An 18,808-nucleotide genomic window follows, 5' to 3' on the forward strand; every position below is an offset into this window, starting at 1 on the left:
ATTACTCCCAGACGGCGAAAGTAATTTCGCTGGCGTTAAAAACATTCTTTGAAAATGAAAATTTTCCATTTACCTAATTACCAGATATCTATTTCCTCGAATCTGTTGCTTTTAAAAAGCAACTAATAAAAATTGATTCCGAGTAGTACAATGTTTATCATCGTTTTATCTGGTTGAGTCAGACCGTAATACACAGTTGAAATATACTACGGTACTACAGCCTTAAAAAGGTGAATAGAAGTAACATTAAAATGTTGGATTAACAACAAATTTGTACGCTTTAAAATTATTAATCATTTGTAAACCACCCTAATACATGCTTAAACGTTGATCGAAAAAATTAGAGAATCATAAAACCGAAGAAACCGAGTACTTATTACAAACTGTAATAAGTTATCTTTTTCTTTTTATTACTCTACTACTACTAAGATCGTTCGTTATATCATATTGAATATATGAGATTTTTCTCACTTGTAATATTTAATTTAATTGCTCTTGTTGTAAATTGCGATCCCCTAATTATTTAGATCTCGGAATGCTAATTTACTTCAATTCGCGTGGCAACATAAAGAGGACGAAAATATGAAGAAATAAAAGGTATAAGGATAAGAAATTAAATGCAACATACTCGATGGCTTCGCGAAGCTTTCGGATCCAGGTAAGTGCGTAACTTTGCTAAATAGTGCGATGGTGGATCCTTTGCCTGCACTCTTTCCTGAAAATACCAATATTAGAAGCATCGCCTCGATTATTTCAATTCGCTTCGTTTGATTATAGCAACGATTTAAAGCAGCGTTCTATTATATAAATATTCTAAATTTAATTTTATAAAATGCAATATCTGTAGAGCGATTGGGTACGTCGAGTTAAAAATTGCCATAGAATTTCAAAAAAAGAGATAGCGTAAGAAAGATTGAACAAGATTTGAAAACACGCGTATCCAAGTTTCAGCGGAAATTTAGCGAATGCCTCGGTAATCGGCGCAGTGTGTGCAATTCCACACTCAACCACAATGGGCGAGGCTCCACTAACGCATAGAAGAATATCCCACGCTTTTTCTAAATGCATGCGTGCATAGTACCTGAGTGAATGCGAGTCAAACTAATTTGCTTAATTCCGACCATAGGAGTTTGTTCTTTGAACCTACTTTCATGTCGCGTTTACACTTTCATACCGCTTTCAAAAGAATCTTCGTTACTTTCTTCAAATTATTTTATACAACAACGCGATACAGTTTCCTCCTTGAAGATCGAATTTGCTTTTGTAATTTTTATAGATATTTAACCGAATAGAATTGAAAAAAAATCTCTGAAAAAAGCTCGAAGTCCAGAGCAAGTTCAGCATTTCCAAAAACTTTGCAAGGAGTTCATTCGGCGAGCAGACGTGATTTTTTGAATATTCCGACGAGAGAGAAGTTTACAAGCTGTGTAGAGCGTCGTGTGCACGTGTGTACGGCTACGCCGATGAGTGAGGGATGCTGTACGCTTTTTTTCAGCCCGCTTTCTTGTATCGTATAATAGCACGGCTTGCATTACATCCGTGTCGTGTTACCCACATGCCCTACAGGCCCGTTAAAGAATTGAGACGGGCCATCGATGACCCCGAACAGGCAATCCTGTCGCCTCAAGAATATCTTGTTTCATCAACACATTCTATGCAACAACATTTTACGATTTTATGTAACACTTTACGAACCTGGTCGGACTAACGCACTTGCAGCGGTCAACTTCTCTGTTTAACTCTTCAACAGCGTAATAAAACAACAAAGAATTCAGACTTGACTTATTTCTTTTTATCGACAAAATTTAATTCTGCGATTAATACAACTCTTTCGTTAAGAAATGACTCTCGCTCGGTAGACTAAAGCTGCGTACGTTAAAAATCGCTAGAATTTGCGATTATTGACGATCTATAGAAGGAAAATAGGAAAGTTACAAGGTGGGTCAGAGACGTTTGAAGCGATTACAGGTAGAAGTTGCGGAATGTGGTGCAGGGAGTGACTAGAATCGTGTCTGGGAAAGCGCTGTAGCAAGTGAAAGGGGATGAAGAGAAGGGGGCGAGTGAATGAGAACGATAAAGGGGATTCGTTCGTGCGATGCTAATCCGCAACCTGCGAGTTGTTTCATCGGACATGCAATATGTTTTCATGGTTCTATGCTAAATGAAAAATATTCGCTTTCCGATACTTTGGAACTCGAAATACAAAATTATAGCCGTAGAGATGTCGTATTTTAAAACGAGTAACTTGTTAACCGGATTGTCCTCTAGAAATTTATAATATTCAAAATAATCTGAATTCTAAAGATATTTAACTTTTCTGCATCTTTTCCGATCCAGACGAATCGTGAAATCCATTTTCTGCTTTCTACTGCTGTGCTCTACCGGAGCTCGCGACGAGAAAAGGGAATAATTTCCACTCGAGACGAGTTCCACCCTAACTGCTTGACTCTTCTTGGTTTAACGAGGCAAGTAGTCCACCTAAACCGCAAAAACCTTCCCTGAACTCTTTACAGAAACCCTTTGTAACTTTTTTTTCCTGCTATTTCGGAACACAAAACGAACTAATGTATGCCTTAAACCGTTCCATTCTTCCACAGAAACGTTTTAAATGGCTCTCCGGATCGCCAGCGTTAAACGACTTCATTGTGAAAGCGAAGAATATATTTAAATCATGTAAACACCATTAAATTTCACGACTACATATCTACCAATTAAAATTGCAAATATTATAAGTTCCACTTCTTTTCCTATTCTTTTTTTTCTTTTTGGTAGTAATGTTTAAAGTATTGATCACAAAGCGTTGAAGTTGACGAATACATTAATGCTATGTAAAGCTAATCGCCTATAAATTCGAATAATTAATACAGAAAAATGCCAATTAAAGTTGCATTTCATTCGGACGCGATTCATTCAAATACAGAAGTAGCGTTATCGTTGGTGACCAAGAACGGAATCATATTTCACTACGACAACGCTGGAGGTAACATTTCTCTCATGACATGACAGAAAAATTGCGATATCTATAGTTAAGTTCTATTCGTTATGCTTATTACACACTATCCACTCAATCTCTCATTCATTTCGAAATAAAATTAATAAATATCCCTATCTAAATGATACAGTTGCTGAGGCAATAATATCTCCCTATCGACGATAAATTTCAACAATTTAATATAAAAGCCGACATTTAAAAGAACATAAGCCAATACGAGAAATATTAAATTATTCATTTTGTTAACCACATTGTAAGGCCAAGTAATTAGGAATTATGTCTAATAATAACTGAATCGTAGTATCGACGTTACTTATATTTTGGAAAATCAGGCAACGAGTTTAACGTGAGCGAGTTTGCGAAGCGCTTAACGCGTCTTTCATAATCCACGCCCTTCGTGGATCAGAAGAGGTGTCTCGTTCGACGACACTTTTGCTCGCCCTCGATTAAGCTCGAGATTAAACCCACTTAAGCATAGCCCCACAGACGTGTATGCATCAAACGAACGACTATATACGTCTGCCCGGCGATACTGCATTCGCTGGTTAAACGTCTGCAATCTATATATAGAATAAAACGTGTCATACTTTTTACGTGCATTTTCTACGATCTGAAGTTGATACGGTTTGCATTTGATAGCAACGCAGACTTTTTTTTCTAGAATCTTTGGAGGCTATCGCGGGCGAATGTTTACTTTTCGTATCAAGAAATTAACAAACTTAAAGAATGTGCGTTTAAATGTCTCATTATTATTCGATACTACAGTTGAAAAAAATAATCTGTATGAACCGAACAAGCATAGTTATTTGAACGAAAGAAATAAGTTGAAGAAAGATCGTGAGACTGTGTATAAAGTAAGGGTCGTGGACCCGCATTCATTGGACAGTATGGAATTAAACGAGCACGAAGCGGGCAAAGATCTCAGACCACGCCGATTAACAATAAGTTCGTCAAGTTAAAGGTTGATTACGTCATTCTTATAATGGCAACGTTGTATCAATTTCGCGAGGAACGTTTATAGACGATAGCAAATATGAAAAGAACGAAGTTGTTTAAGAGCCTACGAGTAAATGTCTTTCGTTTGGAGAAAAATTGCACTCTAAAGTGATATTTAAAATAGCGTAAATCCTATGAAGCCTGTTCTGGAAACAGACTATCATTCATACAGGCTGTATACTCACTTGATCGCATATGATGTCCCACTTTTTCTCGTTGTCGTATTGCTTCAAAAGCTTCGCTTTGTCCGGTGGCAGATCCATTGAAGCCTGAAACACAGAAAAAATCCAAGTTTCACTTTAATGTCTATGACAAAGAGAGAGAGTCGTGGCTTTCCATTTTTCTTTCTTTCTTCTTCAACACGCAATCGCATGGTATAAAATGGAGTCACGATACGAATATAATTCATTCGAAATAATTGTATTTATTCACGGTTATATTATATTACAATAGAGAAGGAAAATAATAAAGGTTATAAATAATCGTTAATTAATTACAAGGTACGTAACGTTTATAATATAAACAGCACGTTGCGCATTATAAATGCAGTCAGGCTTATGTAAGTTACCTTGTAGGAATTTTCAGATAAGAATTTTCAGTTATTTCTAGCTTGCAATTATTAAGATACTCGCAACGTACAATTGGTTTTTGCGTCGTATTTTTACGATGAAACTAAAGTTTAGTTCATCTATCGCTTTAGCAGTAACGAAATATTTCGTTAGCAACAGTTTTTACTTGCGAATAAAAATTGCCGTGTTTCTTGCTAGTTTGCAAATATATTAAAATCGAACAAGTCCCGTTTGAAATTATTAAAAGACACAGGCATCTGTTTCACGATTAATTATTTGAGTAATTCAGCCTAATAAGATAGGATAAATAATTAAATCTTTTCTATTAAGAGCCGTACATTAATTATTCAAATATTCAAAGCCAGAGATTTCCCAAAGTTCCCCTCGTGTTTGAATTGCTCTCGTTAAGGTAATGAAGTCATTAGTTGGAAAAGAAATAAGGAACAAGCACCCAAAGGCCAAAGACTGAGGGTATTGAGTGGCCTCCACCCTCATCCTCTCCAAATCCTACTCATACAATATTTTACGATGATTATACAAACAATATTAATATTTCGTAGCAACAATGCAAGTTAAAGAAAATTCCTAGAACCGAACAAATACTCATCAGCAAGTAAAAGAAGATTATCGCAACTTTGAAGTAACCTTTAAAAAATGTCGTATATGAGCTATAATTTGTTGAAAACAAAATTATCGATATGTGACAAGGCAATTTAAAAAAATTTCCTCCAACTGAATGAATGTTCATTACCAAGTAAAAGAAGATTATTGCGACTTTGAAATAACCTTTAAAAAAAGTCGTATGTGAGCTATAATTTGTTGCAAACAGAATTATCGATATGTGACACAAAGTACTCGACCATGACGCATATGCAATAACACGCGATAACCGTCCCAATGACTCTTTTAAACAAAAAATAAGAATAAAAGATAATTAAAAATGTACAAATTGTAACAACGAATATTATGTGATTTCCAAACGACTTTAACAAGCGAAAAAGGGGTATCGGATTAATTTTTGACTAAGCATTTTCAGACTCTATCGTTAAACGAAGAAGCACTATTTCTAATATCTAACTCATTTCTGCACGTAGCATAACTTCCTGTTAATTATTCGCTCGTATCGAGGATTAGTCAAGATCTCGTATCTTTCGTACAACAAATTTTCAAACTAAATTTTATCAGCAACAAAGCATCGTGCATATACATATGTGTAAACTAGTACATATATCTATATCGCTCGTACTTTTAGTCGACATAAATTTCCTTTTTTTTACGTAATACACGACATTCCATGTAATAACTGAAAGTGAAAACTTGCAATTTCTATCGTTTCTCTTGACGTTTAACCAAGGGTTAGATAGAGGAAAGATTGTAAATACGTGTACGAAAAAGGATCTCGAAGTAAACGCGACGGTAATACGTGTACATAGTCGTCAAGTGTACGTCGTGGTGGCTAGGGACGAGCATAGTCGACGAATAATTATCAAAGAGCGGATGCGGAAGCCACGAGTGCATGACATCACTACTCGCGATACATATACATTGCATATACGGTGCTGCTACTAAACGTTAGATCGAGCGATAGCACGATGTACGCGTTCCAGGCCAGAAATTACATAAATAGTAAGTTACACGGCCAGTTTCGAATGCAATCTTCCCAAGTAAACTTGATAAAATATATTACGCAAACTGTGCTCTGTTATATCGAGAACGTGTTATACACTGTTGGTTTGATCGACTGGCCAATAGCTAGATACCTATAGATAAGGCAAAGGATTTTTATAATTACTGAAATATATTTCGATCAGAAACCCATAGTTCAAAAAATTCGAGCATTAAATCATTAAAACGGACACACGAGTTAGAAATAACGGTATCGATCCTGAATGATCGTTTTTTTATACGGTTCTTTGCTTCTCAGAGAAAGCAAACGCACGTTCTCCTTCGGTAAGCAGAATGAATCGCAATTTCCAACAGCGTATCATGTAAGGAGTTCTATGAAAATCTGGTTTTTGTTTTGCAACAGTCGTTTATTCGAAACGAATAAGTAAAAGCTGTAATTTTTCGCAGGCTAAACTATATTTGTACAGTTACGCTTGTTAATTATTTGAAGCAACTCTGGTTTCCATTCTGTTTTATGAATATTGCTTAATTCATTTGTGTTGAGAACGTTATTTCAGTTCGCGTTAGAAATCTTGTTCCGTCTTTTTTTTTTTTTGGTGATACTCCAACGCTTGAAAAAATAATTATATTAGTTTCCTCTTCTTGGATATACCATTAGTTACAGGAAAGATCTATATATAAAATGTATATAATATGAAGCGAAAGAAGTTAATGTCAGAAGCTGCCATCCACTTTGTTCGAGTTAAAAGCTCTTAATACAGATGTTCCCCTTGATATTTACCGAAGTGCGCTGTAAGAAGCAAACAACTTAACCAAGGAAACGTTGAAAAGTCAAGTAATCGATAATCTGAAGTGACACATCAAAAAGAAGTCTCTCCTTGGCAATAATCAATACTATCTACCCTAAGGCATCCTTAATTTCGTTTTCATTCTTTAAAAAACATTCAAAACGATCAAGATTTCATGATACATAATTACAAAATAATAGCTTGAAACTAACATTGTTTAAAAACTAATACAATTTCAAGATAGTTCTGCTATCAAGACGAACCAACCATACTCGCCGAGAAAAAGCGTACGATCGTTGAAAGACTAATTCTTTTTAATAAAAACCAGAAGGCGAAATACATGTCCAGACGGAGTTCCTGGTATTATACGCAAAGCTGCGTTGGAATAATGAAACGTGTGTTTTCAGGTCAAGGGTCACCGGAAGTGGAGATTAGAAAGGGCAGAGTTTGCTAGACAAATAGTACCTCAATCTTGCTCAAAATGCATTGTGTATCGTTGAACGGTTCGCTTTTAAAATGTCTCGTAAAACGCGTGTAATACATAAATAAAAGCTTTTTTCTAAATGTTGAAGTACTTATATAAACTACAGAAAAAGAGAAATGTAATCGTGTGGTGCAAAAACTGTTGGAAACGGAGCTACGTTCCTTACATTAGTACCTCATAAAAGCTTCATAGATATGTGATACCACCGTCAGTAGGGTCGACGACATAAAGAAAAAAAGGATTCTCACAAGGCGATCAATCGCGGAAAGTCCCCTTCAGCAGACTCATGCAGTTAGCCGGTTCCATGTTTCTCTGTCCAGTTGCTCCCCATCCAACAATCGATGCTAGGGGCGAGGGTTGAGCCTCCCTTTTGTGGTGTACCAATACTCTCGCGCACTTTGTACTCGAGTACGTGCATACTCGCGCGTATGATTGCGTGGATGCACCATCACACGTAGGGATCTATATAGCACCGTGAACACGATCGAGAATCAGTTGGAGCACTTGAAGCAATGATAGAATCCCTCTAGAGTTGTATGGCGCACGCCCACAGCGTTCGTTTCTCTTCTCTTCCACCCCACGTTTCTTTTCCTTCTATTGGTCATCGTTATGGGTGGGTGGTGCGCCATAAATATTTTTAGAGTTCTGACATCAATTATATTTCATTAAGTATCGACGCAGCTTTCTTTCCTTTTATCCAACTATATAAATATGAAATACAAAACATTTTGAAATGTTGTAAACATGATGTATCTATCACTTATAGTTTTACTCGTACTTCTTACTTATGAACAAGTGTAACCGGTTATTAAAGCCGGTTTAATTCTGTGTTATCGCATTATTCCATTTGTCGATACGTGTTGCGACATTTTCATCACGAATGCTTAAAGTTAAATGGATGTTTATAAACATTAATGTCGAAGAATTTGTATAATAAAATACCTATTACGGAAAGTAACTCAAGCAGTATCTTGATGCAATAGAACTCCAAATATGGAAATGCCTCGGAAACAGGGCCGCGTAGCTGCTGTTCAATCACTTTTTCCGCATGCAGCGCGTCTCGTTACGCAAAAACAATTTTTTTAACAGACACGATAGAATCTATCGAATACCAATCGAAACACGATCGGTTCGAAGGAAATGGAATTCCTGTAAAACTATGTAATAATTCATCCTCAAGAAGATATTTCTCTTCCAGAAATAATAAATCTTTGCACGTTTATATTATTGATACATATTATTTAGTTGATTCTGCTTCCTTCTAAATCAATTTATTAGCTTACGTGCTTAATCGATTTACCATCTCTGCTTGTGTAACGTTTACACCGCGTTTCAGTCGTTTAAATACTAAATCGCAATGCAAAGGTAGTTAATGTGCAAAAGAAACATTTTTAGTGGCAGACGTTTATCTTTACTTCAATATACATATGTTTGATAGCAAATATCTAGCTTAACATGTATGATATGAATCATCAATATCAAATAGTACAACAATAGATATTAAACATTTTGAAGAACATTATACAAATGTGATTTACGTAATGAATTAAAATCACTGCAACTATATCGGCCAAACTTTGCGCACGATGCACATGCACTTAACTATACACGCGATTATAATGTACATACTTTCGCGGCCGCGTCAAGTTTCCTTGTTACCAACAAGATGACGTAAAAAGCCCCACACGCTCGTATATCTATTCTTCTCCTTTTTCATACGAGTGTCTTGCACAAACTTGTTTTTCTTTCTCGTAGAAATTATAACTTGGAACGTTATCGACACGCTTCGTTTATAATATACGGATTTTAATTCATATCGTTAAGTAAGAATTACAAATTAGTTCTTATTCTTCTTATTATTATTATTATTTATTTATTTAGTCCGTGCCTCTCGGCTTTGGACGAATTTTCAATTTTTTTTACAGCCCCTTATTGCACTAATCACATTCTTACCTTTAATCTAAAACTAATGCTTATGATCTATTTCAACCTATGCCTACAAATTATTGCAACTTAAGCCTATTGCCTAACTAAACTATTGCCACTTTGGTCTTTTTGCCTCCTTGCTGTGCTACCTTCCTGTCCTTCCACCCCTTCTTGTATTGCCTTTACTCTTTTTTTCTCTATTATCGCTCTCAGGTCCATTAGTCCTTCCCCAGTCCCATACAATATTTTTTCCATTTCCTTTGCTCCTCCTGTTATTTCACATTCTTCTAGTACATGTCTCAGGTCCTCTTCTTCCCTTCCACATAATCTGCACCTTCTTTCTTCCTCCTCTTTCCAATGTTCTTTCGCTTTGGTCTCGTTTCCACATCTGAATCTGGCTATGATTTTTCTGTCCTTCCACTTCATCCTCCCTTCCAAGTACTTTGGCATCTCATCTTTGGTTATGTTCCTGTAGTACCTGTTGTTAGTTCTTATTCTTATTATATAACGTGTAAGAATAAACTTACCAGAATGCAAAATATTTATATATATTATGTATATTATCGAATATTTTCGACACTTTCACTTAATTATCTCTCACCCCAAATTGTAAGTACAGAAATGTACATGTACGGCGAATAGAGTTCCGGGATTGGGGCTAGGATAAAAGAGCATAGACACATCACATAACAAATCGTTATATTTTATTCTTCAAAATTAATTCAATTAGCACTGAATCAACAACATACTGCAGCATAAAAGAAAAGTCGTGGTTACCCATACTTTTTTTAGATTCAGTCATATAATATTTTTATTTAGCGTCGGTGCATGTACATGTACGCAAAATAAATACTATCATTCGATATTTTAAATGCAGCTTTGAAGTCATGATTCATATATGGCATAACGAAATCGCACGAACGGTATTCGTTACTATACGAAACGTGACACGCATTAGCAACCAACAGAAGAAAACTAAGAATGAAATAATTCCACGACAAATTATTCTTGGAAGTTGGGCCACTATTAAGGAAATGCCGCTTCCGTAGAGTCCGGATACACCGAGAATAGAATGTTCATTTCGTACTTTCTTAATCGTTGGTCCTCCCCGATACCACAGTTGGTGATACGAGTATTCTCCATTAAAAGAATATACATATTACAACATAAAGATTTAGAATAAATAAATAATTTTTTAACAATTTTATCGAGTAATTTCATTCGAATCAAATATAGCATTAAAAGCATTAAAATAATAATAAAAGTTCTATACTACATCGTGTTACTACGCTGATATTACGTTATTTTTTACGCCAACGAAATAATAGTCTAACAGTATAGGGACCAAAAATAATTTTTATTGCTTATTTCGTCGGGGTTACAAGCCTCTGCTCGTTACACAGACACTGACCTTCGAATCAGCTAACAAGAGAAACTAACTCACAGAACCTCCGTTTTCAGACGAGTAATTTTCAACCAGCAACTGAAAACAGGCCATCCCAATAGTTTAAACGCAATAAAACTAAAGCAGAAAGTCTGTATAATTCATTTAAAAATCGAAATAACGTTTCAAACGGATAATAACTGACTTTTTTTGTTCCTATTAGTTCATGAAATCAGTGAAATGAGAAAATCACTATTATTTTTTTTATATACAGTCGTTTGATTGATCATGCGTAATTCAGTGAAAATTCTACTATGTGAAATTGGAGATAACATACTTGACATTTGCGATTAACATATTTTTTTAAAAGTCACTGATAACTCTTGCTGAATCACAAAAGGAAGCATTACACTTCCGTTTCAACTATCGATAACTGATCATCATCCGCTCAAAATATATTTGAGTTTTAGTTCCTCTTACTTGAAACTTCTAACCCAATTGTGCCGAGCTCTCTAATAAAAATTATTTACAACAGTAGAGACGTAACCTTATTCTTTGAACGTACATTATTTGCAATTTTGCACGGCATGATACCTGACGTGAGCTGATATCTGATTCTCCGGATCAGATAAAATTCTCACGATCCAGAAAGATTGGAGAAAGTCAGTGGCAAGCGTGTTAAAGCACATTCAATTGCAATAGTACGATCGGCGCTAATAAATGTTAGAATAAATAGAGCAATGTTTGCGCGTATACATTGGCCAATGTGAAATTCGAGTGGCAACGCTAGGCAACCATAAAGCCTAATTAGCAAATTTTGGGTTGGGATGCTAACTCATGGGAGGGTATTATAACAATCGCGCCTAACAACCTTTCAAGGAAATGAATGCCTAACCTAAATTACCTAAATTACACGTGTCTGTATGTTTTAATTTACGAACGTAATCTGAATTGACATACGCTTCAAATAAAGTGAATTTTACTTACAATAAAAATTTATTGTTTTGAAGTTTGCCTATCGATAATTCATTTTAATAATTTGCATAAAAGTATACACATGATACTATGATTTACAAATAACAATGCCTAATAAATCACATTGAAATAGATTCGGATAGAACGATTGACTGTATCGTTAACTGGTCTCGAAAATATCAAAGTCCCGTAGAGTTGAATGAGAGAGCGTCGTCTAAAATTAAATGATAGCGTCACACGCACTCGTGCCGACGGTACATAGTGACATCATCTTGCAAATTCACGCACGATTACGTGTCTTTTTTCCTCTTATTCGTTATTAACCCTTTATCTACTACTTACTGCACCCACTGTGTCTCTCATTTTCTGAATCATTTTTATTTTTGTTTTCTCTCTCATTTAATCTCGTTAGTTGTCGATGTTTACGTTGATACTTTGTCCTCCTTTACTTTCTTCACCCAAACACGAACAAAACAGTTTCAACAATTCAGTCGGTTTACTCATCGTCCGGCATGAATATGACTCGTAAAATTCTTTTGATATGTTCCATATTTCTGCAGGGCGCGACGGAATTATATTTCGCGATGTGAGTAGAATTTAGAATTGTCGAACGATGTATGTACATGTCGTAGAACGATATTTAGTGCTTTCAATGAAAAATTGAAAGATATAATTCATCGACTTTCTATACGAGCAAGAGCACAATTTTTCACGTATATTTTTCAGCTATGTTTGCTTCTTTTTATAAATTTTTAAACTTGAAATATTTGTTAATGTTAGAAAAATATTGAATCGAAAGTAATCAAAAGAATCCAGTAGAATCAACAAATTTCTTTACTAACATAAACCATATCCTTAAATTAATTATTATATGTGTAACTGATATGTATCTATCTGATGGATGTTTTCATTCAGTTACCGGTTTTAATCCATCCATCCTTGCTATGGACGAATATACATGCATGCCTTTTTCTTATTCGTTATTACAGTAATTAATATTAATTCTCTGCTAGAGAAATGGATTTCTTTCTCATCTCTCGAAACGTAACGAAACGTATACAAATACGAACTTCATAATACACTAAAATTTCACGCGTTCCAGATACAAGTGTTGCGTTAAAAATGGTAGCCGACTTTCACGCAACTAATGATCCGGTCAGATGCGATAATTAGAGACTTAACACGCGTTAAGCGACCGCTGCAGAAGCATTCAGCTGAGTCATTGCGGCGGAGTATAAAAGACATACCACGAGATCTATGAATTTGCACTTATTTCATCAGTACCATCATCAATAGTATATTTCCATGAAGTATACCTTGCTAAAGTGAAGTAATCAGTTTGAATAACAACAAATGAATAAATCCATCGATCTGAATTCAAACGAATAACAATTGTATCCTCTCAATGTCCGATACTATACGGTACTGCCGTCATCGTACGGTACTTGAGTCATCCACAATAGTGATTTTATGGTCACAACAAGTCGAATAAAGATAACTCTTTAGATATTCTCTTTTAGGATCAGAAATACGTAAATTAAATGGTATAAAATATATATATATATATAATGTAATCTATGAATCACAGATTTAAAGGAAATAAACTCAGCAATTTGAGAAGCTGCACGCGTATAAAATGGATAGTCGTAGAATGGATTTCGAATGTACCCTCTTGAGATCGCTGAACTTCAAGGAGAATCGAAAGTTAGGGGAGGTTATGGCCCTTGACAACGACGACGTGGATAGGAGGGAACGTGGAAACGCATATGCGCAGCCGAACATGACCAGACGAGGGTGAAGCGAGGGTAAAAGAAGGGTGCATAGACCGTACGGAGCCAGCCTCGTTACCAGGGATGCACCCCCAGGTACAAAACATTGCCTTCGTGTTGGTCCATGAGCCGTGAAAATGATTAAACCCTCGTGTAGCCCAAGTATAAAATACCCGATTTTTATTTATGCTTCCGAAGGCGTGATTTCTACTCTTAATTATCGTGCACGATTTTTACTCTATGATACTACCTTTTGTCCAGATTATTACGCCAAATGAAGAATTCACTTTTACCTACAGTTGTTTGAATTTTATTTTGTGAAATTGTTTCTTTTCCATTTTTTATTTGAACTACAAAACTACGATAATTGTAATTGTGTGTGTTTTATAAATTTCTGTAGAGTGCAAAAATATGGTTTATAAGATAAACGATGTTAATTCAGATTTCATTTCAACGTACACTTGGCACAGGTATAAGGACCATCTCATGGCTTATAAAACGCTTAAACTTTTCAATTGAACAAATTGTTCCCTTTTCTAACTGTTATATCAAAATAAAAGTCAGAAAATAGAAAAGAACACGGATACGTGATTGTGGGCCAACGAATCGATTATTTTTCCCGATACTCACTGAGACGGAATAAAGATGGTCGCGTGCTTTCTTCGTACAAAACAACCTCAGAATATAAAACGCTCCATGAACGATAAAAACGTGGGATAACTGTGGTAGTAGGATTGTGTCGCAGTGTACACCGGTTAGTGACACACCTAGGATTCTCTGCTGTGGCAGTCGTCCAACTAACAAGCCGACACCCTCACCCACGTTACTGTTGAATAAACCCATGTACGATAATATACATACGTATACGTATAGCCGATAGAGAAGCTGGGAGGAAGATGTAAAACGACGATAAAGGGAGGAGACGAGGAGAGAATGTTAAAAGGAACTGGGATGAGCGAGAAAGACGGCAACTACATCTTTTATGTTCAAAAGATGAACCCACTGACTGTCGAACGAGCGAGTAAACTATAAAGGAAAAAATGCTAGTGAAACAGAGGTACTGACAAAGGCTGAATGAAAGGAGAAAAGAGGAAACTCGCTTTAATTTTATAAAAGTGAAACAAAGGAGAAATGTAGAAAAAGGACGAAGAAGATAGCTGATAATAAATAAAAAGAAAATGGGAAGATATTATTGAAGAGATGAAACAGAAGAGAAAATATCATAAAAGGTAAAAGCAGGATCGAAAGTAAACGCAAACGAAGAAGATAGCGACACGGGGGAAGCTTTCACAGTTACATATATACAAGTCTCCATGTATGTGCACGTATATGCGTATACAAGTACGATTATGCGAAAAAGGGAGTGAGTGCAATCTGGTTTCTCAGATACATTTTCCAATACATTGAGTTTAGAAAAATTTTGCTTAAACGTATGTTCCTTACATTTTATTCTGCTTTAATATGAAAGCACAGGATTTAAATTTATATGTTGGTAGCAAAGAAATTTCGAAATCATTTAACAGTGACATAAGACAGGAGAACACCTACACGATATGTCTAAGCTTTATGAGAAATTCAAAGAGCAATTGTTCTTCGTCAAGATTGCAAATGCAGAGAAGCTTTCTAACAACGATCGTCTTCCTGCGATTACGGTGCACATCTGCCCTCCTGCTGTATTCTTTATGATATATCGTACGAGCGCGTAATAACACCTACATATGTGCATCAGTCTGATAAGCAATTTATGTTTTGAAAATAAATATACGTAGGACCATCGAATCATTCCAGACCATTAGAAATCCGACATTTTATACGTAATGTATATTAACTGATAAAATAATCGTTGTTTGAATAATCGTCGAGGAAAAAATATCTTGAATGATATTCATCTACTAAACGAATACCCTACTTTCCATGCTTTGCACGCTTTGCGTATAAATATAAATTTCTCATAAATACCTGAACATGGACATTCGCATTCTATTTATTAGAGTACAAGACGTACAGGAAAGTCTTCGGTAATATGATAAAAGAGACACTAAACAAAGAACCAACGTGATTCTTTTTCTCATTTGATAGACCAATAACCGCTAGTTCACGGTCAAAGTTTAGGCGCCACCGGCAACGACGTGTCTCATACGTACTTACATACATACATAAAGAGGTAAAAGAACCTTTATTTATGCTGCAGAAATAGCTCTATTCGCACGTGCACACCATTTGGCCATGGGCCATTTCGTGATGTGTGCTCTGCCACTACTCTCCTTTGTCTACTTTCGCAGAGATGTCAGATGAATGGTGTTAACGGTCTGGTCTCACCTGAGATTCCATACGCACAATACTGCATGTTAGTGTTAGTGTGTTTTAAACTAGATCGACAAGATCGTTAACTCCAAATTATTATTACTCGTAGAACGCTCGATGCTGTAAACCTCGACATTATTCCAATTGTTTCGAATGGATGTTTCTTTGAGATAATTATTCGAAAAGTAATAGGAGTAATCGGTTTCATTTTCAATTTTTGTGCAATTATCTTTATATAGATACATTCGATCACGTATATTCACGATCACACTGAAAATATTAGTTTTACTCTTCAGGAAACTTTCACGTCACGCTTTATAACTCTATTATGTGAATAACCAGAGTGCAAAGTTTTCTAAAAATAGGATTATTGTAGCATCGTAAGAAGAACATTTTTTTCTCTCTTTTTTTTCTGATTAACGAGATACAAATTTTATCGCAATAAATATTAGCATCGAGCTACGAATGGGTAATTATACGATAAACGTGCCAGTCAGACGAGTTCTTCCTCGCTTTCATGAAACACGTGATCTCCACACAGTCTCGAGTGGCAGATTGTGTTTCGTATTATGCATACGAAAGTGAAAAGAGTAAACGGACGAGTATTACGACGTTCCAATAATTTTCTTCCTTTCTTCATGTTACTACCTACATGTGCGGTTCGTTATAACACGCTGCTATTTTACACGTACTTCTTAATGAAACAGGCGATATTAGCATATTGCATGGTTCTACAGTGTACAACTTACGCAGCCGAACAAATACAAGTACGATAAAAATTATTCTCAAAATCTAATTCTTCCTTCTGGTTAGATCTCTTCTTCTACTAAATGTCGGACAAATGGAGAAGCTGAGAAGCTTTTTGGCAAAAAACCTTATATTTACATATTACATAAGACTTTACGAAAAATCTGGTCCGTGTCAATATGCTTTATTCGTTCGCTGTAAAATAATGTAAAATAATGTTATTCTATATTTTCGTTTCATTCATCAATGAATCGTCCCCTGCCCAATCGTGCCGCTCATCTCGTCACACCTGTATTAGACGATGGAGGAATCGCAAAATCACAAAATTACCGTGTATCGTTTGAACATCCTGTTTGCGTTGTCGGAATGACAATTCGAAGGACATTTGGTCCGCTATGAAAGACGCAGTGGCGGGAGCTACGGAACAGGCGCGAACGTCTCAATCCCGCGACACAGAGACGTGTATATGTATACTACGATATACGATACGTGTGTATTGTGTATATGGTACATCACGTACGTCGCGTCGGGTATATGCGTACACATACACACACGAGTGCATGCTCGCAAGCAGTCGGCTTAATTCAGCCGTACAAATTGCACAAAGCTGTCTGCCGACGATTCGTGTTAAAAATACGCCGCTGCTGACGCGTTTTCCAGTCTGTCGATAGTGAAAGCATTTCTGCGTCGCTTTCGTGTCTTCCGACGGTTACGTAACCGTAAAAACAATTTTTCCTCTGGATCCGATCTACGCTCTATCTCAATCTTAATCGCTTAATCTTGTCGCTGTCAGGAAACATTTGGCTCTTATATTTTTATGAATACATAGTTGACAGCGGATGTTCGCGTATTCATGTTTAACAATCCACGATTAATAAACTCTGTACGTTTGTATAAAAATATAAAATTTACCGTCTACGATCTAAAGCAAGTTTAATAAAATTCTACATCTACATTGAAAATACTCAAGAAAATATTTGATATCGTGTGTGTTATATACAACGTTTAGAAATTTACAATATACGTACATATGTTTAGTAAAAAATTAGTATGCGGCATGCATAGCCATCTTAAGCATATAATAAGCGTTGAATATGGTCCCACTGAATATCGAGGTTTATCAATACAGCTAATGGATGATCGACTATTTAAATACTTTTGTGATCTCTGCGAAATATGTACTTATACCTCCTAAATATCTTGCGATGTAATAACATAAAGGCAGTAACCTGTTCTTAGCGAGTTCTTTAACTCATGAGAGCTAAATTACTGTAGTTAAATGTCGGATGTGATTTTTCTGAATGGTCTTAATTTATCGTCGAAGATGGACCCGCATGAGAAGCACTGTTCCAAGACCCCTCTATATATAGAAACGCCGGTTTTATCTTTTCCTGTGGATATTTTCAGACAGAAGGCGGCCCTTTGGACAGTATTGTTTAGCTTCGGAGAGTCGCGTTATCGACGTTGACTTTTTTCACATTTCCGATCCGATTCTTTAGCAAGCGTATAACTGCACTAGAGCGTAGCTAGACGCGTATTCAGCGATTCCATTGATCCTGAGCTACGATCGATGATAGCAACCGATAACGCTTACCGAAAGAAATTGTCAAGATTAATTCGTGATACGATTACGAACGTTTAATTACTGTTATCTGATTTATTTTAAGTCTAAATTGTATAAATTTTAGCTTTTACGAGCAGAAATAAAATACGTCAAAATTTATTTGATTTAGATCTACTCTACAATCAAGCATAACTGTATAGGTATAATAGGTACTTAAGCTGTTTGAACCGATGCTACGACGAAAAATGATCTGAAACTAATTAATTGTTCTGATATACTTGGCCGTATAGGATCGCGACAAAAAGGGACAGAAAGAGAATTTTCACAAGGACCTGTAATGTCTCGGAAGGAAGAAAATACTGGGTGCGAACAATTGACCATTTCGTTTGGCAGAGTTCCAGACGTACTGTCACACTGAGACACAGAAAGCGAAGGAGAGAGATACGTTGCTGTTGCAAGCAGAGCAAAAAAGGAAGAGGAAGATGAAGAAAGAGTGGGCGTCGGTCAGCCAGGTTTTGCCTTGGTTGTAAGAATGTTGAGGATTCCCGTGTTCAGCAGGAACCTTACAGGATCGTGCTTCTGCTATCAAGCAACCAGGTACTACGTATCTCTTCTATACGCTAGCAAGTCTACGCTCGATCGGGCTAATCCTTCAGAGATGACGCAGGATCGAGCGCAAGTTGG

The 18,808-nt window shown here is 36.1% G+C and overlaps 1 protein-coding gene across 6 annotated transcripts in view; it reads right to left on the reverse strand.

The window, feature by feature from the left end:
• Window positions 1-18,808, reverse strand: part of LOC122566293 (formin-like protein) — a 32,499-nt gene that overhangs the window by 9,878 nt on the left and 3,813 nt on the right. For 5 of the 6 annotated variants that reach the window (XM_043723359.1, XM_043723358.1, XM_043723362.1 and 2 more), the window contains exons 2-3: window positions 4,174-4,257; window positions 629-715 (exon numbers count right to left, since the gene is read on the reverse strand). In XM_043723359.1, coding sequence (XP_043579294.1) covers window positions 629-715; window positions 4,174-4,257 — 171 coding nt within the window. Of the gene's footprint in view, window positions 1-628; window positions 716-4,173; window positions 4,258-7,703; window positions 8,055-18,808 lie in introns of those variants that run through there. The other variant, XM_043723364.1, reaches the window with a different exon arrangement.

This window comes from Bombus pyrosoma, linkage group LG3, assembly GCF_014825855.1.
Source record: "Bombus pyrosoma isolate SC7728 linkage group LG3, ASM1482585v1, whole genome shotgun sequence".
NCBI classification, from domain to species: Eukaryota; Metazoa; Arthropoda; class Insecta; order Hymenoptera; family Apidae; genus Bombus; species Bombus pyrosoma.